Raw genomic sequence first — 27,360 nt, forward strand, 5'->3', positions numbered from 1 at the left:
AGCTCCCAGGCAACGTTCAAGATGCACTGGTGAAAAGTTGAGTTGAAAGTAAGCTCTTTTGATTTCGGTAGCTGCAGAATTCCACCTTGATCTGTTCGTGGCTCTTGAGAGCATGTTACACATGGGACTTCGGGGAGAGGTTAAGGTGAATAATATAGAGTGCTATTTCTCCTAGAAATCTTAGCCTGCAGTACATACAGTACTTACCAAATGAGGGGAATTCACAGGTAGAACGAGAGAATAATTGACAAAAAAAGCATTACTAAAAACTTAATAATGTGGTATTTTTGGTGAAAATAAAAGAAAGAAGAAACCTCCAGTATGAGCTCTGCCTAGATGTCTGTCTTTGGGTAAAGTAACTTCTCCAAATTTCTGCTTGTCTTCTAACACATGGAAAGGGAAGGACAGGGGATGCAGCTCACTAGGAGAGTGTTTGCCTAGCGAGAGTGGCGTTCAACCCCAGTCCTGCAAAAAATATAAATGGTGGGGGACAAAGCCTGCCGTGACCGGAGGGTCCTCTGCATCTTCTGCAAGTCAGTCTTGTCGTGTCTGCATGCAGCTGGTCTGCAGCCGCTGCCAGCTGAGCACACTTCAGGGCCACCCGACCCAGAGTGCCAGTTACATACCAAAGTGTGCTACTCTGAAGCCAGTGCGGGGCTCCTTGTCAATTTTGGCCCCTCTTCACTTTGCAATAACTGGACTTTCAGGACAATTAGTGCATCACTCAGTTTAACTGAAAGCCCTGGGCTTCACGGACCACTGAAACCGGTCAAAGCATTCTGCTTTCTCTCAACCAGGACTTGAATGGTGGACAACTGCCGTGGGAGAGTGTCCTGCGGAGCCTGCTTTAAGTGGGGTGTTGGATGTGCTCTGGTGAATATGTCGATGGTTCCCTCGAATGCCACTTTCCAGTTTAGAGAAGGACTACCCCAACGAGACAGAAATGACAGAGCCATAATTTTTGACTTTGGCTTTTGATGCAAGGCAGAGAAATCTTCACTTCAGCATTATTGCTGGGTTTCATGGGTCCCCCCAAAGTGGGCAGTGTATTAATAACAGCAATGTGGAAGTCTTGGGAAAATATGAACTTGGTTCCAGGAACATTGAACACTTTTAACTAGGCTTCATTCTTTCCCTCCCCCACGGCAGAATTACGTGTAGGTATTAAAGCTAAAACAAATTCACACGAAAAGTAGAAATCTAAAATTAAATATTTAATTAGAACTCTGATTTGCTTTAAAGATAGGTGGCATTGCACAGGCTATATTACACTCTCTTTATAGTTTTTGACAAAAAAGATACTGTTCATTTTAACAGGCCACTTTAATATTGATACGCGTGGAATAGGACAGGAACCAGAGATCAGCTAGAGATGGTACATTTTACATTATTGGGAAAATTACAGTTTTGTATTGTAAAAACATTTATTTTTTTTAACAATTTACCTACATTAATCAAAAAATTACAGCATATTTAATAATTTTACAAATTCTTCATAAAAAATATATCTCTGTACAAAAAGGTCTTCGCACCTACTTGGTGACAGCAGCGTGTGGGGGACGGCGGGTGGGTGGCGATGACGTGGGTTTTCCTGATCATAATGCCAGCTTTCTTTTTCCCCTTTTTATAATAGCTTTTTTGTTGTTGTGTACAAAATATTTTACAGAAGAAAAAAATTATTGCAGCTAGCCTGAAGGAAGGCAAGATGTGTGAGACAAGCAGCAGTTTTGAACAGCTTTGAAGCACATGGCCTTCGCAGCAGCGGTCCTCCCTCCCCGCGGCGCGGGGAAGAGTCCTCCAGCCCTCACCAGCAAGCGTGCTCCTGCCTGCCCTGGCGTCCTCAGCGCCCGGCAGAGGACTGGGGAGCACCGCACGCACCCTGGAGGAGCCTGGGCGGACGCTCACCTGGAAATCCACTCAAGGTTTGTCTCTCGGTTTCAAATAGCATGCTCCAAACTGGCACCCATAGGACAGTTGATTTTGCACACAAAGGACAATAGTACTGATCTGGTAGGTGGCTCTGTGTATGTATGCACGTTCTGTCTTCCCAGGACTTCATGACGTCATTGACCAGCAGGCAGGTCAGGGGCGTGGGGGCAGAGACGTTAATTCAGACTCTGAAGTCAGCATTTTGCACCTAGTTTGAATGACTCAAACTTAGATATGTACAGTATATATATATATATATATATATATGTATATACACCTAATATATATATAGTAACCCTGTTCTCCCTTGCACACAACGATCCTCATACTTTCTGACATTTTCTGTTTGTTTCAGTTCAATATGTATGTTAGGAGCACGGCTCCTCCTGACTTTTTCCAATCTGCCCAGAAGAAACCATGGAAGGATCCCCATCTGCAAAGCAAATCTCTGGGAAAGTGGCCAGCTTGGCCAGAGAACAACAGGATGGAGTCCAACAACATGGAGCCCAAAGGACCAGGGGCCCCAGTGGAGGCCACGGAGCTGAGTGCAAGACCTACTGAGTGCTCAGACCGGAATGCATGACTTTCAGAGAATGAGCAGTTGTCCTGCTGGGTCCCTTCCTGTGTCACTGGTGAAGTCCTGCATGTAAACATTCAGCAGCCAGGCAGACAGGTCAGTCCTAACGCTAGCCTGGATGTGCCCGTCACAGCAAGCTGGAGGCCAGGGCGGCACCCTGACACTTCCACTGGTGCAGAGCTGGAATGTGCAAAGGGGACATTCTCAACGTGTGGGATATGTACTTAAACATCAAATAATAAAATAAGCATTATCTTTCCAAAAATACTTTTATCAAACGTATAAATAAAAATAAACATGATCTTCACTTTGAATTTCTTACACAACATTCTCATGGTCACATCTTCTACCCACGTTTTTGATCTTATCCACTTTGGGAAGCACAGACTATCTTATTTATAGTGTAATTTATGATCTCCTACGATGGAATGTAAGACTGAAAAATCACTGAGATGATCTGTCTGGAATCCTAACGCGTGAAACAAAAGGGAAGCCAACAAGTAAGACTGATGGTTCAGAGGGCAGTGTGTGCACCTCCCTTGCCACCCAAGGGACAATTAGTGTCTGACCCTGAACAATGCCCATAAGTTCAAGGTGCAACTGTGGTATGAGACTGTCTTTCAACGCAATACCGGAGAGTGATGTCACAGAGAAGGAAGAACCAGCGAGGCCGAGGGAGGACTTCTGTCAGCGGAACCCACAGGCCACAAGCTACCTAAAATAAATTACTATTCACATCTGTACATGGCAAACAGACACCTCTGCAAACCCCTGCCGGGAAGTGCATATGACAGACAGTGACTGGGTGACGAAGCTCAGGGAGGGAGACACAGGAAACAGAAGGCCTCTTTGTTCCTGCTGCACATCTTCAGTGAAATCAGCACATGAATGTAGCTAATAGAAGCAGTGATAAAGCAAACCTCTCCAACTCTGCATTCCCCTTTAAACCCTGTACCACACGTGGCGAGTCTCACCCTCAACTGAACCGGTGGTGGTGTGTTTAGTTTCACGATGTGAAAGGATGCTTATATACAATGGACGGTGTGCGTAAACCCTGTGTAAATAGTTATCAGAATCTTAGTCATTCCTAAAACACTAGTGCAAAAAATTGTGCATCAAAAATTCTGCAATAGAACAGCTGACTGGAAAATGCGCCAATGTGCCTAGTGATGGGCTCTCGAGGTGACGAGGGCTCCGTGAGCTCTCGGGTCTTGGGGAGGACAGAGTGAAGCGGTGGTGAGTGTGTGCACCTATCAGAGCTGTCCTCTGGAGAAAGCCTTTTCCTTTTAGCGTATTTGTGTCCGTGGGGGTGAAAGAGAAAACAAGAAACACACAACATGGTGCTACCGTTTTGTCACCGCGCCCGAGGATGTATCCACGTGACCCGAAGATTGCCCTGCGAGGCATCCCAGCCACACTGGCCAACCAAAGCCTGAGGCACTGAGGGCCACGTGTCCGCACGACTCAGCGGTCTCCCTTGAGGGGCCTTACTTTCAAGCCGATGCAGCCAGGCATTCCGAGTCCACGCTTGGAATGAAGATGTGTTTGAAGTCTGATCCTCAGAAGACCCTGCCCCATTTGAGTGGAATCCCCGCTGCACGTACACCAGTGGACAATGGTAAAGGTCGCTGCAGCAAAGCAAGAGAAGAAGGGAGTGGTATATGGCACCAAAGGAATCACTGCTTGTCCGTCAGAGGTATGGCTATGGATCAGTCCTGTGGGCACTGAGGGCTATACCACTGTACAAACTGTGTTCAGAGTCGTGTCAAACCGCACAGCCTTCGCTTCTGTGGGCTTTAAGTTTGTGTCATACATGGGGTTTTCAAACGAAGCCTGTCCGTTGCTGTTCTCGTGTCCAGCGTAGCCATTGTACTGAACTTTCGGCCTTGTTCTAAAGGGAAGAGAGAATGCACAGTTAGTAGCTCAATGCCAGTTGCAGGCTCAACAGTCACGCTGTGCGTGGGGCGGATCCACAGGTACAGGAAGCACAGGATGGGGCGGCCGACCTGGTGCCACCTGCCCAATACCAGAGCTGACTTAAAAACATTCGTGGTTGGAATCACAATAGGCTTTAAAGACTGGAAGCAATTTCCCAAACCAAGAACTATTAGTGCTTCCTGGGATGCTCCTGGATACTGGGATTCTCTTCCAGGCTGTAGACCGGGAGATTCTGGTTTGGAGAGTCAACTGTTCCTGGTCTAGGCTTCGGGGATGCCAAGGAATTTTTTGTTACCCTGAAGAAAAGATGATAGGATGCCTACCTGTGGGATCCCAGCCTGAAACACTATATTAATTCACTAAATGTTTGTTATTTTGGAAGTTTAACTTTTTTTCTAGTGAGTTAAACATTAGTCTGCTTATAGAAAAGAAACTATACTTATTATTAAAATATTTTTATGTGTTGTGATAAAAAGAAACCCACACACACATATAATCCATGATACAATCACTGAGGGTGTTTCGATTGAAGAGATCTAACATATATGAGGTCTGGCTTCTTTGTTTTCCTTATTCCAGAAAAATTTACAGAAAACAAATATGTCAAATGGTAAGAATAGAACTTCAATGCAAATAACCCAGCCAGCCCAAGAACCAGTTGATACTGGACATAAAAAAAAATTTTACTTGAGTGACTTAGTTGATTTTCTTTCAAGTTACAATGTGTTCATTAAGAAAAAGACACATAAAAAGCATGTGAGCCTCAGAAAATGGGTCTCTGTCAGCCAAACGTCAATTTCAAGAGCCCCGGAGTCAGAGAAGTCAGGGACCTCGAACTTCAGAAACCCTCAGGCAGCAACAAATCCAGTCTGATGTGAATGAAGGGAAGACCTGGCTGAGCGTGCGCTCCCGTGGCAGACGCAGAGCCAGGCTTGGAGGTGGCCTCGGGTCTCTGGGGAGGGAAACCTGGACAGCCCACCAGGCGCCGAGCTGGGCCCTGACTGAGAAACAGCTCCCAGCTCATAGGGAGTGAGAGACTCGGCAACAGGTGGACACAGGTTTTACCTGGAGACACGCCAAGCCGACCACCAAGGGCTGTGCCGAGAGGGTAGGAGAGTCCCCTGGATGGGGACAGGAGCTCGGAGAAGTGGCTGCAGAACAGCAGGCCACAGCAGCTGGCCGTGCCCTCCGAGAGCAGTGAGTGGATGGCCTTCCCTCAGAGGTGACAGTTGGGTGACAGCCAGTGCCCTGCCCACCAGAGGAGGTGTCGGACCCACAGGAAACACGGGCGTCCGTGGCGAGTCTGAGGCTGTCCACACATGGCCTTCACAGAGGCAGTTAGCCACTGAGCAGCGGCAAGGAAACGTCCAGTTTGAGGAGGAGAGTTGTGGTGTGCACAGAGCACACCCCAGGCTACGCTGTCTTAAACCAAGGTGCAACCGGAAGTCCCCGTTCACTTAGACACACCCGCACACAGTTGTGTGGGGTCTGCCTGTCAAAGGATGGAGACTGCGAGGCCCACAGGAAGGTCTGCACCTCTGAGCCACCCCAGAGCCTGCTCTCTGAGGGGTGGGGGACCATCTGCTGGGGCTCCTGGGCTGAGGGAGGCTGCAGAGGGCGCTGGCCACTGGACAGCACTGAATGCTGGGGACACTGCCCTCATGGGGTAGAGCCTCTCCTTGGGTTACGTGGACGCCAAGCCAGCGAACCTGAGTTTGTGTGAATTATCCGTGCTACTGTCCGTGGGGATTGGACAGCGCCTAGAGGAACTTGGGAAAGAAGATCCATCAACCTGATAAGGGACAGAGATCCAGTTTAGGGAGAGGAGCTCTTCCTGCTCCAGGCTGTGCGGGTAAGGTGGCTGCACTGCACCTGCTGACGGCGACTGGCCCTGGCTCCAGCTGAGGGCCGGAGGCTCAAGCCTGAGGCTCGCCAGGCCCACGTGCACAGCCTCTTTTTTGCCCTGCTTTGCTTTTTTAAAGGGAGGGTTCTGGGGATTGAACCCAGGGGGTCTTTACCACTGAACTATATCCCCAGACCTTTTAAAAATTATTTATTTTGATACAGGATCTGGCTAAGTCCCTGAGGCTAGCAAAAATTTGCAATCCTCCCACCACAGCCTCCTGAGTCTCTGAAATTACACAAATGTGCCCCTACAGCAGCTCAGGATATTTTTTTCTTCAAAAACAAAAAAAATTATAATTAAAGGTGTGCCAATCATTTTTTTGTGTATGTGCTGGGCACTGAACCAGGGCCTTGTGCATGCAAAGTACACACTCTGCCACTGAGCTATACCCCAGCCCAGCAATCTTTAATTTTGCAAATACCATCTGATGTATCTTTTACTGGGCTGCCTTTTTAAAACACACTTTACCAACCACAGTTGCAGCTAGTTTACCTGCAAAAGCAGGTGCAATGCAACTTTGAAGCAACATTCTTACTATTTTGTATATATTTTTAAAACTGTAAGAAAGCACATAGTTAAAGTTGCCTTTGAGTTACTAAAAAATGCCTTCCTCAAACTAGTTTTATTATGTTTTAACCAGGATTAAGTAAAAATATGTGTATCGCATAAATTAATATTTGACACCACTACCATACTTTAACCTTATTCCGGGGACTGCTACATTTTGCTGCTAGTTCAGGGAATGCCCCTTTTCATTCAATAGATTAGAACAATTTCACATAAGCCAAACTCCTCAGAGTAACATGTGCATGGAGACAACACTTTCAAGGGCTTTATAATTCTTCCACAGCCTTTTTTCTTTTTCCTTTTTTGGGAGTGTGATCACATTAACCCCAAGGAAAGGATTCCATCCAAAAACAATGGTTCTACTCTAAGTTTTGACACTTTCCAATTAATCAGAATTTCAAAATTAATAAATATCCAGAACTTCCTCAAGGGACAGTGAGGATGATGTTGGTTAGTGTGTATTAAGAGCTCAACTTTTACTTGCTGAAGGACCAAGTCACTAAACAGCTTATGAGTCATAGATTCACGGAGCACAGTCTTTGCACCTCCTGCGGGAAGGCTGAGGGCCATTCAAGGAGCAGAGGCCACCTGTCGCCTGTACGCTACTCTCTTAAAGCTAATGACCCAGATGTGCCCTGCTGACAAGTAAGATAGCTAACAAACAAGAACAGAAAAAGAAGCAAGCAACACAAACTCTTGGCACCCAGCGTTCTTAGAGCCAGTCGGATGTGCGGCATGCAGAACAGACAGGCGTGGAATCAAGGGCACGCCACTCTCAGACCACGCCCCACACTCAGTGCCTTCCCCGACGAGCCACGTGTCTCCGGTACCTGTGTTTGTAGAGGTAAAATGCGAACCCTGATAAAATCAGAGCGAAGAATGGAACCAGAATGGCCGCTGCCACGGAGCCGCTGCTGGTGCCTTGGTGCTGGTTCGCAGGGTCCTCACCAGAGCCCAGGGCATCTGGAAGACAAGGGGGATTGAAATGTGCAGTTACTGTACTTAACTCAGAGAAAGCGATGTTCATGACAAATGAACCCATACCCTATAAGAGTGGGAGTTTCAGTGCCACGGGAATCCAATGGACACTCCTTTCTGGAGATTCAATGTCCACTTGAGTGACCACTATAGGAAAGCTGCCTGTTCCATACTGGCAGCCCAGGTGCTGTGAAGCAGCCTCACGCTATAGATGTGGGGAAGATGACTGGGTCACTAGATATCCTTTTGTTTTAGTTGTAGGTATGCGTACGTGCATAAAAACTAATAAAGTTCTTGTTGCTGTTTATATAGAGAGAGGTGTGCTGCTTTCTCCTGTCCTGAGCCCACTGAGTCAAATATCGGGCACTGAGATTACACGGACGTCCACTTCTCAACATAAAGGGCATAGAATTCCCCACATATGGCTATGGAAATGCAATAGGCATGTTCCAAAATCCATCGCACAGTTCTGAAACACTGAAGGGGAGCTGCAGCTGGATTCCACACTGCGTTTGCACGGGGACAAAGGAAGTGCTGAGCTAGCACTGTGCCCAGGAGGAGGGAACCAGGCCAGCAGCTCAGAGGCTGGGAAGGGCTCCATGCCTTACCCTGCTGCGCACTGACACTGAGACAGGCCAGTGGAAAACTCAAACCAGCAACATTAATTACCTGTCTACTGTCAAAGACCGATGTCGGTTCTTGAAGAGTCTCTGTATGAAATGAGTTTGAAATGCATTTGACCTCAATGCCTGGAGTCACTTAATGTGAAGGGAAAATGCCAGGTCCCTCTTCTCTCTTAACCTGAGCATCCGGAGACGGGCATGGGAAGAGGTAAGCCAAGGGGCGCTTTTGCCCTGGCACTGGATTTGGGACGGTGAAATAGTGTCCACTTGTTCCCATGGCAGGAATGGCCCAGGGCCCCAGGAACCACAGGAGTCCCCTGGTGTTCTGGCCATCATGTGCGACGTCTTGAGTTCATTGGTCATTTACGGGCTCTTTGTAAATCTTCAGAGAACTGTCTGTTCAAGCTCTTGCCATGCTGGGAGGGGGTGTCTTCCTTTGCTGTGGAGTCAGGAGTCCTTTCCCTTCTGGATAGAAACCAATCATCGGATTCAAGATCTCCACACATTCTCTCTCCTTCTCTGTATGTGGGAGTCACTCAATTTTAATAAGGAAATTAATTCATGTTGAGTGTCTCACACAAGATTTTGCACTAAAGTTGTCTTCAAATGTACTGGACTTAAACATTCATTTAATGAAATTATCTTTTTATTTTTTTGCAGTTTATCTGTTGACTAGAGACAACCAAGTGGTTATTTTTATCCACAAAGTAGGTTCGAAGCCATCACTCTTAAATGCTTTTTCATGAAGTGTTACTTAAACATACACTTTTCTAATTAGTCGAGTGCGAAACTTGCTTAAGATTCAAATTATTTGGTGAAGCAAATCGCTCTTTCTGACAATAAGCTTATCACCACATGAGAATAAAAATTGTCAATTCAAGCTGTTCTTTAGTTAGGCTAAAATGCAACTTAGCAAAGGGCAGAAAATCGGTGATAGCGCAGTGCTGGTTTGGGTCAGTTCATTGCTTCAGTGAACTCAGCCACCCACTGACCCTGCCTGGCCTGCAGCGTTCACTGCTGGGAGACGGGCAGGCAGCCTCAGGATCCAGCGCAGGGTGGGGGGTGCCGCCGGCGGCAGCGCTCACCTACGGCTTCCTCTGTTCCAGTTCCAGTACCCCAAAACAGCACGCTCCACCCTGGGGGGCCGCCACCCCTGCTGGCAGCATGGTCCGCTCCATGGCGCCCTCGGTTAGCGAAGGTGGAGAGCCTTGCACGGCGGTTTCCCTCCTGCGCACGCGCTGAGGCGCAGGCTGGCCTGCCCGGACCAGGGTGGGTCCTGGGGCAGGAGGTCGTCCGTGGTCACCGTCACAGGGTTCTGCCCGCTGTTCCTCTGTGCGGCGACCTTCTTCATAAATCAGCGTGTTCCCTGCCTGCTTCCGGTCGAGTACAAAGGAGTTCCAACAACCTGGCAGCAACAAGCGCCGATCCCGATGTAAGGTGCCTCTCCTGCTGTGCTGGTGCCGGCAGGTTGGTGCGGACCACGCCACAGCGAGCTGACTGCGCTCCCTCCCGGGCTCAGCAGCCCCGCGCTCTTCCTGTCAGACTGCAGAAGGCAAGGCGCGCTGGGCAGCGGCCCTTCCCTTCACCTTCCTGCTCGGCCCCAGGTCAAAATCAGAAGGGAGAGGAAACCAAAGGACGGAGGCTGTGCCCAGTGGGAAGCTCTCCTGCGGGCCAGGAACACCCCGCGGTGCACGGGCCTCACTCGCTGCACCCAAGATGCTGAGTGCACCGCTTCCCGTCAATGCCGTCCCCCACAACGTGTTTGCTGGAACAGCTCCCTGCCAGCCCTGCGTAGCCTGTGGGAGCTACTCTAACTATGAAACCTCTCCACTCAGCACCGCTGCATGTGGGGAGCAAGGGCCACGCCTGCCAGCCAAACGTTCTGGAGAGGCTGCGGGGTGAGAGGACTCCAGCCACAGAAGTGCACTCGCAGGCCCCGGAGCCACGGCCTGAGCGTCCTGGGATCGCTGGCACCTCGTGTTAAGCTGCGCATCCTGGCGACTGAACGTGACCTTTGATGCTTTGCACAGATACATACTTTGAAGGATCTTTCATAGGGGTGTTGGCCCCTTGTGACTACTCTGCTTTACTTACTTACTTATTTATTTATTGTTCACTTTTAACAACCCATGGTTTTCTTAGGGTGGTAGAGTTTGCTCATTTTTAACTTGAGTTCCATTGTTTTTGCCCTTAATTTAAAATATTCTTGATACAGAAGGATACTAATTCCACCTGTGATGTGCTGGGCGCCTCATTCCCAGCTTTTTATTTATTTATTTATTTATTTTTTGGTCTATTTTGCTCTTTGAAAGAGTTTGCCGCTCACGGTGGAAGGTGCTGGGCCCTCCGTGAGTTCTGCACTCGTTCCCAGGGGTGCTGCGCGGTTTCTGTGGGCACCTCGCCCTCCTGCCTCCCTTGGCGCGGCCACAGCGGGACTCCTGCAGCTTACCTTGCCGCTCCAGCTTGAACTTCCCGAAGTCCTTCCCGTGTATGTCCCCTTGGAAAGTGAATCCTCCCCTCTCAAGTCCTGAGGACACCTGGTAATCGGGAAGAGGGAGGATGGGAACGTGTGGAAAGCAGACCTGCGGCGCGCCCTAGGCAGACGTCTCGCTCCAGGTCTGACCTTCCACCTGGTGCTAGTGACGTATTTACAGTTGGGATCTGAACTCGGGACAGCGACTTCAGCTAACTTGGATTCATGCTGAGCCACTCAAGGTGGCAGTGTGGCAACCGCCCCTCCAACAGGGAGACGGACCTATGCATTGATAATACCGCCCCCGTGACGCGAGACCCCCTCGGGCCCAGCCACTGGCTGTGCGCCACACAGGGCCGGGCTCCTTGTCACCCAGTGACCAGGACCTACACCAGACGACTCAACTGCACGATCTTTCAGAGCAGCTGCACGGGGTCCTGAGAAGGGGCTGCCCTGCTGTCCGGGGAGAGACGTGGCTGGGGAGACACCCTGGCTCGAGGCCTGCCCTGACCCTGACGGGACAGCTGCTTCACTGTTGACCAGCTGATGCTCATTTGGGGACTGGTTTCCACCACTATGAAATGCAGGGTGAGGTGGCCCTGCTGCCAAGGGGACACCAGTTCCCCAAGCAGAATGACTCCCTGCCCAGCGTCCTGGTGGGCGACCCTCCCTCTGGCCCGAGCTGGTGGTGCAGGGAGACCTCAGGCAGCACTTACGTAACCGTCGAGACCCCAGTTGTCGTTGTCAAACTCGCTCACAAAGACGTCTCCGGGGCCTTTGATGTGAAAAGCCTTCAGGAGCAGGTGGGCCTCCTCCTTCTTGTAGACACCTGTGGAGAGATGACGCAGGGCATCAGTCCCCCCTGGGGACTTGCAGGGGCGACCCGCGGCCGCCTCAGCCTTGGACGTGAGCACAGCAAGAGGAGCGGAGCCAGAGCTCGCGAAAGCCAAACGGAAGTTCTGGTTGATTTCTGAGTCCTGGCCCCAGTGCTTTCCCCGAAAGCGCCAGCTGGTGTGTCCCTGATGGACCCGATTCCCCTCCCCGACCTAGGCCAGGAGGAACGGGAGTGAGGGGTCACATCCTTCCGATGGAAAGATCCAGAACTTTTCACCCGTATTTTATTGACTTTTGAGGACAGGAATATGTAGGAAAAAACCAGACCACAAGGTAACTCAAATACAGCTCCTCGCAGGGATGACGTGGGCCACTGTTGCGGGACCAGCACGGGAAGCCGGCCAGTGAGGACGCCGGGCACAGCCGCTGCGCGGAGCACTGGTGGACGAGGTCGCACCCACCTGCTCCACCTGGGTGGAGTTCAGAGACCCTCGTGCTGCCGGCGGGCTGTACCTGCCTCTAGTCGCCCACAGAGGAAGTAAACCAGCACACAGAGGGGTGCTAGGCGGCTTGCACCACCTCCCCGTAGAGACGGGTGGCTGAGGCAGCGGTGCTGGAAGTTTCTGAGAAAAGCTGCAGTTGGTTCCCACTAACCCAGACCAGAGAAGCAGCTCTCTAAAGTGCCAGGAACAGCTCCCACCATTCCACCAGACACAGGAGGGAAGCCCATGTCCACAGACGAGAAGGAGCTCCCCACCCTCTCCTTTGGGCACCTTGTCCCACCATCAGCAAACCACCGAGCCTCTGAATCTCTGGACCCAGCTCCAGAAGCTGCAGGAGAGGTACAGTCCCCTTCCTGAGGGTGTTACGAGGCCTGGACAGCAGCATCCAGGAGGAGTCCACTGTCCCAGTGTGAACTCCCGGCGTCCACCTCACCTGGCCCCTCACTCTGGTCAAGCTGGGCTGTGTGAAGGCTGGGTATCCTGGGACTTGCTCCCCCAAGTCCTAACCACAGACTTCCCAACAGTGATCCATGGAGTCTGGGTGCACTGAATCCTGTGGGGGCCTGATCTTGGGGAAAATTCAAATCTCCGATTCTGTGTGGAGAAAGGTCCAAACGCTTTGGGTGAAGCTGAGGAATGTACATGTTTAAAGCTCCTCAGTTTATTCCGACACAACCAGACATTCAGCACCTGGTCTCAGTATTTGTTCATTCCCATGGACAAAGCACAAGGAAGTCTGGGGTCCTGAGCCCAGAAGCGCACAAGCCAGGGGCACACCCTGCTGACATCTGGAGCTAGGGACACTTTCTTTTTCCCAATGCAGGGAATGTGGGCTATTTTCCCCTGTTTTCCTATCCAAGGAAGCAGGAAAATGAGATGTGCAGGATGGGAAAACTTGACCTGCCACCATGCTTCCCAAAGACGAGTTGTCTGTCGATTGGTGAGGGGTGGCGTTGTGAGGCCTCCTGGCATTCAGAGTCAGGGCTGCATCCCGTGGGTGATTCAGGGAGACTCCAAGCCTTTAGGAGTCAGTGTGGGCAAGTGTATGCAGTTACAGGAAGCGGGAGTGGGGCAAAAGTCACTCAATTTAAGCATGAAGGAGACTGAGCATGTCTGTGACTAGCAGGGCTCAGATTCTGACTGTTAAGTTCAAATATGCCTCTGAAGGAGAGCTACTTAATGTTCCTGAGACCAACTCTACCTCTTTCTCTTTTAAATCAGTTAAAAAAAATACACACACACACACACACACACACACAAACATATAGTGTATGTGTATGTGTGTGTGTGTGTGTGTGTGTGTGTGTGTGTGTATCAAATAAGGGAACTTGCAGCACAGGATTTACATAAGAATGAAAAAGCCATAGATATGAAGTGCTGAGAATGTGAATGTGTGCGTCTGGCATAGAAACCAGAGCTTGTTTTTCCATTAATTTTGTCATCTGTGGAGACAAAACTCAGGAGGAGCTTGTGAGTTAAGAGGAAGGACATCAAGAGAATGAGATTCAGAGACGCGGACCTAGAGACGAACATCAGATCCTGCATTCAACATTCTGCACACACTCTCAGGAAATTGCGCACTTTGTTGTACTAGTTCTGTGACCTTGACGGTGGCAACACGCTCCCGTCATATCGATGATGTGGATCATCAGCCATGGTTACCCAGTGCCGATAGACAGTGCCAGCGAGGCCACCCAGCAAGAGCACCGCCGCCCGCCCCCGAGCCCTCTGGCAGGCAGTGACCGAGGCTGCTCCGGTTCCTGACCCAGCCCTTCAGAGCCTACCTGTCAACTCCAGCTGCACCTGGGAGGCTGCTGCGAAGGTCGCGTTCACCTTGCTGCTGGTCGCATTGAACCAGTCAACGGTTAGGGTTGCAGGCTGCCTTTTTCCTAAATATTCATAATATCCCTTCCACACCGAATTGATGAAAAACACATCCGAAGGAACTGTGGGGAGGGGACAGAAGATGTCAGCGTGCGGCAGGCCTCCAGGCGCTTCAAGCTCAGACGGCCCCCCTGCTCGGCGAGAGACCACCGTCAAGAGAAGGAGGTGAGCTGGGGCCCTGAGCGCTCGCAGCTCGTGTGCCAGTCAGGAGAGACTGGCCCGGTGCAAGAGCAGGCCACAACTGCTGCCCTGCTGGACAGAGCCCGGGACGCCCGCGAGGCCAGCCTCCTAGGCCTGGCGTGGGGTGTGCTTCTACCCACATTTTCCTTGCTCAGTAGGAAGTGCTAAACTGATACTCCCTCACATCCACTCAGAGGAACCGTCACATGTCATCGGCCAGGTGTGCCTGCCCTCGGCAAGCCTGTGCTTCCCAGCACGCGGACTGGCACCAGCTTGTGAAGACAAGTGGGCTTCGTTGGCTCAGGGCTCTGCGCTGCCAGTGGAGCCAACGCCCGCACCCAGGCCGCTCTGCGCTACCCGGGTCTCCTTGTGCAAAACTTCCCAAAGTCAGTAAGAAAGGGAGAAGAGATCGTCTCAGCTGCCCCTTTGTATACATCTATTGAATTCAGAAATAAAAGGCGTGAAGTCTTTTTCACACGGATGCAGTAGGTCAGGGAGGAGGTGTGCAGAGGTTACCGATACAGTTCATTTTCATAATTTGTGGAAAATATCACACTTCTCTTCTCTTTCCCATCTCAGCTAGCAATTGTGTATGAAACCCTGCCATTTCCCAGTGTTACCATGGAAATCAACAGTATCACCATGTAAAGGTCTACGTCAATGGTTTCATTAAGGTTCTCTCCTGGTGGCCTTCATCACGTACCAACATTATTTAATTAGACAAGTCCCCTGTAAGCAGAATTGGTCAGAACACATTGAGTTGCTAGGTAGAAAGAATGATTTATTTCTCTCTGAAAATAGTTTCCGTAAATCTGATTAACGTGAAAAAATCATGGGGTCACAACAACGTCCCTCCTTCTCTCTGAAGCCCATTGGCCACTTTCCTGTCTCCCAGGACAAGCTGAGCCTGCAAGCAACCTAGCAAGAGAAGCATGAGAGCAGAGTAAAGCTTCCCAGGGCTTCGAGTAAACCCAGCTTTACAATAAAGAAACAAATAATAAAATCAAGTTAAAATGACAAGGCAACACAAGTGTCTGAGATACTTACAGACCACTGACATTAAACACTGAAGTCCACAGCAGGTCCAGAGGCCCTGGTTTTAGCTGGCAACCCCCAAATGCTTTAGTTTACTGAAATCGACAGCCTCTAGAACCACGTCCAGATTGTTTTTCACGACTGGTTTCTGCGACCCTCAGCTGAGGATACTCCTGTGTGCGCCCAGCCCTTCCCTCCACAGGGGTGGGTGTCTCGCAGTACTGGGCGAGCCTAGCTGGGCAGACTGAGGTAGAACCGGGCTCAGGAGCCACTTCTCTGGATTCAGCTGTGACCATGAGTCCTGGGGTAGCATGCTCTCTTTTGGTCCTTGCCACTTGACTTTCTGCTGGTAGTTTGCAAATGTACCACAGCCAATAGCAGAGCTGCACTAGGGTGGACCATATGTAGTTAGCACCTCCCTCAGAGGGGGGACGTTACCCTGACAATGCCGTTTGTGCCTACAAAAAGCACATGTAGATATTTCAATACCTTAAACACAAAATAAGAAACACTCAACAACAAAACACCGTGTTTCTTTCATTAAAGGAAGAGTTGCCTGGATGATATCGATTCCTGTGCTTGATTTGTGAAATTTGAATGAAGTAGCGGGGAAAGATGGCTTTTTATTTTTCATCATCATGTAGAGTGGAGAGTCCTCTGGTCCCACAATTTGCCTATCTAAGAATTCATTGTGCAGCACTGAATTACAACTTTCCTTCCACACTGACTTCAACATAGCGCATCCTGTCCAAGAAACCAGAATCAACACCCAGGTAAGGGAAACGCTCGTCAAATGACCTCGTCTGTTTACAAAGACTATTTCTGCTTAAAACAAACAAACTCGGCTTCAGTGAATTTAATGTGGGGACAGTTTTTAAGCTGAAATAATATCCAAAGCCAAACCACTTTGCCAAGTGGTGCCAGGTAACGGAGACCTCCCTTAGGAAACAGCGCTGCACCTTCCAGATTCACTGCATGATGCGCTGAGTAGTGCCACATGCCACAGGCTATAGTGAGTTTGTTGGAAGGCAGAGGTCCTGGATCATGCAGATTCTTGAACAATGGGGCTGCACATGTGAGCTGCTGCAATGACCGTGCACACTGTGACGTCGCTTGGGCCAGCTCCCTGGTGCAGAGCAAGGCCTGCAACCCTATTTATAAGGCTCTCCATCATACCACATGTGGGCTCAGACTGTCGTCTGCCTCTGCTGGAAGCAAACTGTGAGCAAGCATGCCCAGGGCTTCCCTTGCACACAATGTTGTTCCACTCACAAACCACTGTGGCGAGCAGAACAGCAATCTGCGCAGGCGTGGGGTTCCTGATCACTGGAAGGCTACCTTGCCCGGTGGAATGAATTCAGAAATTTAAATGCTCAGAATTGTTTCACTGTGCAGAATAAGGAGAGAACAAATCACTTAATTTGATTGAAATCTATAACTGTTCTGGTATACAAACCTGGAGTTTTAGTAACTGTTTCATTAACTTCTCTCACTCCTTTACCTACAAGTAAAAAGACAAATTATCATTTTCAAAAACATTTATTTTTTAATAAGTCTGAAAAAATGTCAAATTGAAGCAATTTTCCTTTCTCCAGATTTTTTAAATGTACCAAATATGACTACGGTATACGTATGCATCTTATGCCCGTGTGTGGACAGCAGAGTGTCCTGTGTGTCCTGGAAACTGTCTTCCATGGGGAGAGTCAGGGCACACTCACCTCACGGGCAAATCCACTCAGGTGCTACAACAGAGAGCCTTGCAAATGAGGGTGGCTTGGGTCAGCCTTTGGCACCCTGTGGGGGACACCACCTCACGCTAGGGGGAGCAACCCCAGGTATCCAGGATTCCAACCCTCTGTGTCCCAGGGCCCCCAATCAACTGGCACGGAGGAACTTCGAGTTCATTCAGTCTATCGAGTTAGACTTATTTACAGTCTCTTGGCTTTTATAGTTACAGATCAAACTGCAAATGATGATTTTGAAAAGCTTGTATTCATCTGCTCTGACAGGGAAGGGAAAGGGGAGTATTTAAAAATCCCTAACCTGAGAGCTCTGCGAAATGGGCTCCAGGAACCCAAGGCTGAAGTCGCTGAAATTGCGCGCTCCACAAACTCGGTTCCCACTGTCCAGACTCAAGGCAAACCTGCAGACCATGTGGTTCTGACCCATGGGCTATTCTCATTTGTAAGCACACAGATCTGTGATTAAAGCATCCTTTCCATGCTGATTGCTTTTGTGATTTAAAAAAGTACAACGAATGTTAAGAATATATAAACGTACACTCCACCACCAAACAGCTTTTGGACTTAAAAAAACACAGGTAGTATCATTTATATATTCTCAGACACTTGGTAATAGTTATTTATGCATCTTCAGTTTTAAGAAGCACATTTTCTGAAAATGTATTGTTTATTATTTTTCTAACTCATAATACTTTTCTGCAGTCAAACAGCACTTCTCTTTTGCTTAAGATGTAGATAGAAGTCTACGTGTTCACTTAACCCTGCTGTATGCCTCGAGCACTCACTATGTGCACATCCACACACAGCTCACACACAGGGAGCTGAGGCCGGGAGGATGCCCCTCCTGCTGCTGCTCCCGGGCCTCAGAGCTGCTGGTTCGCTGCTGGGCAGGGGACGTTCCTCCCCTCTCTCAGGAATGCACCTTCACACCGGGATCAACAACTTACTTTTACACACAGGTGACTTTCCCGTCCACTTCATATCTGCTTTGCATGTCCTATGTTCGGATCCACCTGCCAGGAAGAACCCCGGGTGGCAGGTGTACACCAAGGTGTAGCCGAAAGCAGGAAGGTCGATGGCCCTCACATCCGCATGTGCCGGGGTTTCTGGCTGCCGGCAGGCGTGAGCTGAAATGGCATTCACCCCGTTAGGAAACACGGAGGCCGCCTTACTGCAGAGGTAACATGCGTGTCCGCAGAGACAAACAGTGAGCAGTATGAAATGGCTATGGAGTGGGTGGTTTTGTGTATGACATGAACACAGAATTATATGTAGAGATTTAGAGTAGAGGTCCGAGTTCTGAAATACCAGGACACTTTTGCTGTGCAGTTAAGATAAGTAATATTGAAAAATCCTCAGATGACCAATCTTATAAACTAGCACATGCAGACTGACATGTACTCAGAAACACAGCTTGATTCTTGCCAGGTGGCAATTTGGAAAATTATTATTCAATTAAGTGAGTGGTAAAGATTTGATGTGCACTTAGAGACTTCATTAAAATATAGATTCTTATTTTCTTTACAAATATAATTTAGGAATAGATGTTATTGCAATGCTTATATATTTCAACTAGCCTCACTTTTTATAAACTTTACCCATATGTCTCAGTAATCTATCCATATGGTAGATTACTATAAAACCAATTTACAATTTTAAAATTCTGAATGCAATTGCTTTAAGTATTGCCAATATTTCATATTTTAGCAGACTTTCAAACTTAGATGATGAGTTCTTGCAAGTTCCATTTTACATGGAGAAGCACGGCTTAATGGGTATGTACGTGAGTGAGTATGTGCACATATACATAGACCATGCATTTGAGTGGTGATGTAGAGATGACAGATTTAAATTAACTACACATCTGAGAATTTTAATATATACATAGAAAATCATTCTATGCAAAACCTTACATTCTAATGAAATAACTTTTCATAATGTTCTCCTGATGCTTTATGCTTAAAGCCAGAGTAAGATGCAGTGTTTTGGTAAATTAATGATGGGGGAAATGAACAGCAGATTTCTGACTCATCCATACAACACGTTTTCTAATTCTCATGATTAAATCACAAAATTAAATTTGGTCCTATTTCAGTGGTGCATTCTTATCAATAACAAAAAGTCTAAACGTCTATACTTGTTCTCTGACACAACACAGGGTCACACAAACTTAGGAGAGGAGTAATCTCATGCAGGAATGCTTTCTCTGGGAAACAGGCAATGTGGAGGCACCTGCCTCGGGTTTCTGGCTTTAACCCGGCTGCTGTCAGCTGGAGGGCTTGCTAAGCATGGACCACAGACCCTGCCCTCCCTCTTGCCAGTCTGGGGCTGACAACTGGCGTCACCAACGAGATCCTGGCCTTGCAGCTGCTCTAAGACCCAAACTGTGAGCCTCGCCCAGTTCAGACCAGGAAGCTGTCCAGGAGGAGCGGGACGCTGTCCCCGTGCCTGAGGCAGGCGCTTCCCAGCAGCGGGAGGGGTGCCGGGGTGGGAGGGGCAGAGGCCCACTTACGTATGCACTCCGTCTGCAGCCCACTCCACGTCAGGTTGGCGAGGCAGGTCCGCGTGGTGGAGCCTTGAATGTGGTACCCCTTCCTGCACCTGAAAAACACTGTGCTCCCGACCTGGAGCAAGGCCGGGAGGCGTCAGGGGCGGAGAACATGCCGGGCAACAGAACCAAGGCCAGAGCAGGTGCCAGGCCACGCAGCCAGCCAGCTCCACTCTCCTAAGCTGCTGTTGGCGCCACGTGCGCTTCCCTCTGCGTTCAAGCATCCTTCGGGACACAGACCACTCGGGCATGGAGCAAGATCCTAGAACCACGAAAGCTGGGGGACCATTTGGGCCGAGAGGGCTCACTTCCTCTCTGACTCTGGGGCTCTCGCTTCCTGGATTGTGATAATGGGTAGTTTCTTCTCCTCTGTTACTGCCACTCACAGTTTGAACAGCTGATATTTATTAGAAAACCACCTCTACTAACTCTCCCAGGGTGCTGACTTGCTCCTGCTCTCAGAAGGAGTCCCTGACCATCTTTCTGGCACTTCAGAATAGGCAAGATCCCCAGGGATTGGTGACTGCTAAACATTTTTTCTGAAGAATGAGCTACGAGCAAGTGCTGAGGGCACCAAGGATCATCTGTGACCCTTTACACCTGCAGGAAAGGAGCAGGCGGTGGATGTAAAGGGACGGCTGCCAGAACAAGGCAGGTCTGCACCCACGTCTGCTCTGCCGGGATCTGGCTGCTCCCTAAATCTCTCCTGACGTATCAAGAAAGAGTCCAGAGACAAAGACACACCCTGACATGTGCGCGGAGAACTTGCACCAGACCCTGCGTTCCTGTGTCTGCCTTCCCACGGGCTTGAGACCACAGCGCCCTGGTGGGGGTTGGAAACAACTGTAGTCAAGTATGAGGAGACGGTTGAACAGTGAGGGCTGCTGCTCTGAGCACTGGATAGACAGAGGTGCGCGTGCACAAAGAAAAACTTCAAATTTATCAGAACTTCAGATGGAGACTGTTGGTCGTGGTGAGAAGGGCTGGCCTGTCACCCTCCCCCAGAGGGCCTCTACCCAGTCCTGGGGGGCCTTCCTGCAGCCTCACTGGCGCTCCTGGTGAACTCGCTGCAGTTTAGCAGCTGGAAGACCAGGGAGAGCAGCTTTCACCGGCAGAAGGGAAGCACAGTGCCCTTCTTGTGAGCACTGCAGCAGGAGGTCCACACTCCCCAGAGTGAACGCCGTGCACCAACTGGGGAGCTCCAGGGTTGTGGGACCTGTGGACTGGACTGCGGAAGGTAGTCCCTTAGTTGGCGCAGTTAAGAAAGCACATTTGGAAAGCCCCGGAGCTGCATGGCCCACTGGTGGGGGCTCGGCTCCAGCGCACAGTGTGAAGGAAGACAGAGCACCTGTTCTCCTGAGGGAGGAGAGAGAGCAGCCGAGCAGCCGGGCGGCGCGTCTCCAGGACCCAGCACTCGCTGTACAAGACAGCGTCTCTGCCCGAGCGTTCTGGGCAAGCTTGCTGCGGGTATGCCCACCGCTGGTGCTGGTGCGGCTGCGCCGTGCCACAGGAGGGTGCCAGTCAACCTCCCTTACGGCATCGCCGACGGGCACGGGCGCTCTCGCCCCCTGAGCTGCGTGAGCCAGGAGGTCCTGAGGACCCTGTCGTCAAGGGCGATCGGACCTCATTTTTTGTTGAGTCAGTGAGAACAGTGTCCACACGTGGCCCTGTACAATATTCCTAGGTAGGAGTCAACGACGTCTGTCTACCAGAAAGCACTGGTCTGCAGTTTAAGGCCCTACGAGATAGAAATGGCACTAGATTCCGCCCACCAGCCCCCGGGGGGAACCTCCTTGTGCAGTGCCAGAGAGCTGTGAGGGAGCAGCAAAGTGCGCCAGAGATAAGACAGCAGCCTAGTGACCCTGAGAGGTGGCAGGAGCCGCCGGGGAAGAGTGGTCCTTCTACACTGATGGGGTCCCTAAGCGGAAAGCAATATGTGTGTTCAACCTTGGCTTCCAAGGTCGTCTCCTCAGAGAGCCATGAAGCTACTGGGTGGCTTGGGATGGTGAGGATCTGACTTCAAGCTTCTTTGCTTTGCATTTTAAGTATTTCTCCATATTAACTGTAGTGTTAATGTTGCTTTATTAAGTCAAGGGATCATTCACAAGTGCTATTCAGATGCCCATATGCCATGATGCTCTGAAAGTCCATGTGGAGAACAGGTATCACAAATTAGCTTGAACTGAGGGGCTGGAATGTAATTTCTTCTTCCATTTTTGTTTCTCTCTCTAGAATTTAATAGCTACCCATTCTATCTAGCCACTAAGTGGAGTCTTTGATGTGACATTAATCAGTAAAAAGTCACCCTGATTTGATAACTGACTTTTGAGCATAACAAATAAATACAAAATTATGTATGCTTTCAAATAGAAGTTAACATAGCCATTGTGACAGTAGTGACCAAGTCCTGTATTGTCATCCTGAACTTGACAGTTCAAACACACGCAGAAATCCTCAAGGAATGGATTTCATTTGGGAAAATGTAAGACGAATAAAATATGATCTAAAAGTGCACACGTGTTTAAGAATCCACTCCATTTCATATTTTCACTCTAACTTGCAAAATAAAAATGAAGTACCTCATATCCTCTGGAGCTATTCTGTATTCCAAAATGCGGAGTACCAGGGTCTGGGCAGGCGTTGTGGGTAGGATCTGAAATTCAAAATTAAAACATTGCAGCCTTGTTATTAAAAGACCTTGCAAAGTCAATGGAATGTTGTTTGACAATGTGCAAGGTGTTTCTCATGAAAACTAAATTGCAACTTTCATCTATCAGACCTCTTCAGATGTTCATCTTTGATGTTACTAGACTTTGAATAGCCCTGTATATTTTTAATATAAAAGAATATGTTGTTCTTTTCCCTTCTCTGGTTTAATTTCCTCCACTTAATCTTTGATTAATTGCCGATTAACATTATGCTATCTTCAATAATTATCTCTTGTGATCTTTTGGTTTACAGGGGTTCAGTTAATGGCCATCTCAGCTGGCATCCATGACATTTTTTCCAAATTTCTTTGATAAATTTTAAAGATTTCTAAAGCAGAAATACATTTAATGGTCCCAAAGGAAGCAGCAGGTAGACCAGCAGTGACCTTTCCCAAGCATGTTGAAGGTGAGCGGCCAAGGAACTGTCCTGCTCCAAGACTGGTGCTACCTGCTGCTCACAAAAATAAATAAATGAATAAAAATGAGAAGAGAGGGCGGGCTGTGGCCCAGGGGTGGACGCTGCCTGGCAGTGTGGGGCCCGGGGTTCGATCCTCAGCACCACATAAATAAATGAATAAGATAAAGGTATTGTGTCCATCTTCAACTAAAAAAAAATTTAAAAGACAGACAACTTGGGGCTGGAGTTGTGGCTCAGTGGTAGAGCGCTTGCCTAGTATGTGTGAGGCACTGGGTTCAGTTCTCAGCACCACATATGAATCAATAAAATAAAGGTCCGTTGACAACTGAATTAAAAAAAAAAGAGAGACAACTTGCTACAATTTGTTTTCTGTAGCAAGTAACCATAAGGGGAGGAAAACCACATTTAGCATAGAAATAGCTACCAGGTAGCAGTAGTTTAATTCAGAAGACAATGTCAGGGAGAAAAATCTCCAATAAAATTTTTCTAAAACTGTCTTGATTTTTAAGTAGATATTATTTGACTTCTAAGAAAATAACCAAGATGACAAGCCCGTTTTTTTCCCCTATAAATTTGCAGGAAGATAGCTCAACAAAACTGGGTGATGGCAATCAACCCAACAGTGGGGTGAGTCTGCCTGGCCGGGGCTGTTACAGGGCCAGTCACGCCCACGTCTTGCAGGGGCCTCCTGGTGGGAAAGTGCCACTGCGGCCAGACACTGGTTGGTGAGCTGGCAGAGGCTGAGCCAGGGCAGGCGGGAGGGGCTGCAGATGCTTAGCCACTCAGCACCTTCTGCAGAGCCCCGAGTAACCACCAAGGACCCGGCTGGCTGGAGAATGCAGAGTCCTGTCCCTTGACCTCCCCAAACTCTGGGGACCCCTGCACGTACCGATGCAGGTGGGCTGCACGCCGCTCCATGTGCCGTCGGCTTGGCAGACTCTTCTCGAGGACCCCACGAGGAGAAACGGAGATTGGCACTGGAAGAGGACTTCGGACTTGTAGGTGAAACTCTTCCCGCTGAGCCGGCCCTCAGCAGGAGTGCCGGGATCTCCACAAAACACGGCTGTGGACAGCAACCGGGAGACATCACCTGCGTGCCCGCGCAGCTCCACAGTCGGGCCTGCTGCAGGGTTCCGTTAGCTCTTGGAGGACAGCACCTGCCCTCGGGCAAGGCAGACCCCACCCTGAGATGCTACGCGCAGTGACTGGCCACAGCTGCGCATCGCTGTGACCCTCAGCCACCCCGTGGTGTGTGTGGCTGGATCTGCGAGAAGTGCAGCACTTACGCAGGCACTGGGGGACCTCTCCTTTCCACACCCCGTGGCCTTCGCACGAGAGGATGGCCGAGTGGGAGAGCTGGTAGCCGTCCACGCAGCTGTAGCTGATGCTGGAGCCCCAGCGGAAGTCCGTTCCCTCCACCTTCCCATGCAGCACCGGAGGAGGCTGGCTGCACAGGACAGCTGTGTCCAAAAACAAGCAGTGAGACGCCCGGAGCCTCCCACGGCCGTCACGCACACGCGCCACGTTCTAATCACCCCTAAGTCGCAAAGGACATCTACATAGGATCATCTTCTTTTTCAAATAAAAGAACTACTGAGGAAGACAGAAATAAAATAACACAATTTTTCTGCTGTATTTCTTCATTAGCTTAGGTCAACTGTACAAAAGCAGAGTCAAGTCAAAGCATAACAGGATACAAAAGAAAGCAGGATTGAACATGGCGCTCTCCATATGCACAGAGCCAAAGAGAAGAGACATTTTAATTTCACTTATGTCTTTTTATGCTGGTTCCAAGGACAAATCAAATGCAGACTTGGCAACACCACCATCAATGAAACCTTTGGTTTCATACACAGAGGTAGTAAAACTTCCTCCTTTCCCTCGTAACTTTCATTTATTTAAAGATAACACATAATTTCTGGAAGACTCAGCCAGTTCATCCAATGCTGAGCACTTAAAGCCAGTGCAGGAAGGTTGAGTAAGGACCTGTGGAACACCTGCTGGGGCTTCCTCAGCCTGGGGCCTGAGGTCTGCTCTCTGGGCTCCTAGGGACTCCGCGGATCTGCCTCCCCCACTCTAGAGGCTTCTTGAGAATCTACAGGTGTGGTTTTGGTGGACAGCTGCTCTCTGCAGAGGGAGCATCTAGGGATAGGCCCCAGGTGGAAACGGGAATGAGCAACAGTTCACAGCGGGTGATGGGTGAACCTTCAGAGAAAGTTTCAAGGGGAAGGAGACAGAAAGGTGGGGAGTCTGGTCTCGAAGGGCCTTGTGGACCATGGTGCTGGCCATGAGTGAGATAGGGGTCTGGGGAGGAGGGAGGTCTGCAGGAGGGTCCGTGAGTTCTGGAGGCCAGTCCACCGACCATCTAGGCCCACATGGCTGTGTGCCAGAACACGCTGACTCTGTGCTGCCACCTGGTGGACTTAGTGCCAGGAGCTCTGGTAGAAAGGACCAGGGGTGTGAGGAAGGACCCTGGTCCCCAGGTGAGGAGAGAGCAGCGGGTCTGGGAGCAGGCAGGGCCAGGGAGGATGGAGGCACGGGGTCTCTGAAGCCTCACAGCAAACCCACAGGAGCACCTGCCCTCAGGGCCCCGGGCATCCAGGCCCGGCTCGCGGCCCTCTCTGCTCCTCCTGCCCTGCTGTGTTGGACCACCACAGCTCTCAAGCTCCCCTCCCACCCTTCCTGGTCAGCAGAGGGCAGGGCAGGAGGGGCCTCCTAACCACGTGAACCCCGCCCTCCAACACCCCTGCTCCCAGTCACCGTGAGGCCAGCCCACTCCCTCTGCTGCCAGAATCACCCAGAAGGCAGTGAGCCTGTCCCCCCCAGAGCCCAGGGCTATGAGCCGAGGTCTTCTCAGTACGTGGGCCATCTTCCCTCCAGCCTACAAACCCTCGTGGCGCTACCCCTCTCTGTCAGTCTCAGGTGACTGGCCGTGTGCTGACCTGCCCGCTGTTCCCACAGCTATAGCCACGCCCTCTAGAGGCAGGACGACCATCCTCGGAACCCTCCCGCCTCCATTCCTGACTTGACCCCAAGTCCACGACACCTCTCTGTGGTGACAGTTGCCCCATCCGCAACACCAGCCTTAATCTGCTGTGAAAACACAGTGACCGAGATTTGCAAATGGGTGATCAGGAATTCTAGAATTTCTGGCTTCCAGAATGACTTTGTGAACACTTGCAAAATTAAAGGAAATGAGTTCTTCAAAGACGTCTCCACGACTTAGCAAGACCAACAAACAGGAGCACACACCTCTGCAGACAGGTTTGCTCTGATTCCACGACCCGTCTCTGGTGCACTGAATGGTGGCGGACGAGGCGGGTTCCATGAGGTAGCCGGGGTTGCACTGGTAGGTCACCGTCCTGTTGAAGGTGAAGTCAGCCCCGAACTGGACGCCGTTGGCCAGTGAACCTGGATCACCACAGCTTATAACTAGAGGCAGGTAACAAAGAAGAACCAGAGAGGCATGAAATTAGCTTAGCGTGAATGAGTCCTGGTGGCTATTCAAGTTACTCTCTGAGCTGCTACTCAAGCCATTAAGCAGTGAATCACGGAAGCCTTGCTCGCCTCGGCCTGATGACTATCACCCCGTCAGCAGGCCGTGTGTTTGGAATCACTTATTCCTATTCTACTGGCGGCTGCTGTGGGGACACTGGCTGCTGCCTCAGCTGTCCCTGCTCAGGCCTGGTGTGTAATCACAGGAAGCTGGCCGAGGACACAAAGCAGGCAGTGGTTGGAGAACCGAACATCTTATTTCTCTGTAGACTAAATGGTCTATGGAGAGAGCTTTGCCTCTTTTCTCTTTCCTTTATTGCATCTGTTTAACAGCACAGAACATGCTTGGCTGTTTAAAGTAACTTGAACCATGTAGATAACAGAGTAGTCGACAATCTTAAAGTATCTAATGAAGAGAATCCTAATACCGAGGGAGTACTTTTCCCTCTTTTTTCTGTATGTACGTTAAAAATTCAATAGGACATTTTGAGATCATGCTCGTCTTTCTCGGCACAGAGATATCACAGCAGTGTCCGGGGTCCACCCCAGGGTCTGCCACTAACTTGTGCAGTCGGGAGCCACGCCGGTCCAGGTGCCATTGGCCGTGCAGTGCCGCGTGGTCAGCCCCGAGGTCTGGTAGCCCTCCCAGCAGGCGTAGATGACGGAGCTGGAGAAGAGGACGCCGTCGCTGCTGACGATCATGCCGTTGGTGGGCGTGCCAGGGTTCCCACAGGACACGGCTGTGGGAGAGCAGAACAGCAAGCACAGGGCGTGACCGCCGCTGAGTGACGGGCGCAGAGGCCGAAGGCCGAGGTCAGGGGGCGAGCCGACCTGGGGCATTAGTGTGCATCTACCACGACTCGTGGATCGATCTCATAGATCGGAGGCAGATGAAAACCTGCATTTTCACCTCATCCTTTCTGAAGTTCGTTGCTTTTGAACTAATCTAAACATGAGTTAAGACACTGAAAATTCAAACTCTTCCTACTTTGGGATCCAACATTATTTGACACCAAAAGAGA

At 49.9% G+C, this 27,360-nt stretch overlaps 1 protein-coding gene across 1 annotated transcript in view; it reads right to left on the reverse strand.

Annotated features, from left to right (window-relative positions):
• Window positions 1-1,244: 1,244 nt before the first annotated feature.
• The window catches only part of Csmd1 (CUB and Sushi multiple domains 1), a 1,673,782-nt gene continuing 1,647,666 nt past the window's right edge, over window positions 1,245-27,360 (reverse strand). Inside the window, exons 58-70 of the mRNA XM_047550875.1 lie at window positions 26,902-27,078; window positions 26,096-26,275; window positions 24,130-24,303; window positions 23,733-23,906; window positions 22,297-22,370; window positions 19,682-19,793; window positions 18,117-18,296; window positions 16,884-16,928; window positions 14,113-14,274; window positions 11,708-11,820; window positions 10,968-11,055; window positions 7,748-7,880; window positions 1,245-4,397 (exon numbers count right to left, since the gene is read on the reverse strand). Coding sequence (XP_047406831.1) covers window positions 4,238-4,397; window positions 7,748-7,880; window positions 10,968-11,055; window positions 11,708-11,820; window positions 14,113-14,274; window positions 16,884-16,928; window positions 18,117-18,296; window positions 19,682-19,793; window positions 22,297-22,370; window positions 23,733-23,906; window positions 24,130-24,303; window positions 26,096-26,275; window positions 26,902-27,078 — 1,772 coding nt within the window. The 3' untranslated portion in view covers window positions 1,245-4,237. The remainder of the gene's footprint in view (window positions 4,398-7,747; window positions 7,881-10,967; window positions 11,056-11,707; window positions 11,821-14,112; window positions 14,275-16,883; window positions 16,929-18,116; window positions 18,297-19,681; window positions 19,794-22,296; window positions 22,371-23,732; window positions 23,907-24,129; window positions 24,304-26,095; window positions 26,276-26,901; window positions 27,079-27,360) is intronic.

This window comes from Sciurus carolinensis, chromosome 4, assembly GCF_902686445.1.
Source record: "Sciurus carolinensis chromosome 4, mSciCar1.2, whole genome shotgun sequence".
Classification (NCBI taxonomy): domain Eukaryota; kingdom Metazoa; phylum Chordata; class Mammalia; order Rodentia; family Sciuridae; genus Sciurus; species Sciurus carolinensis.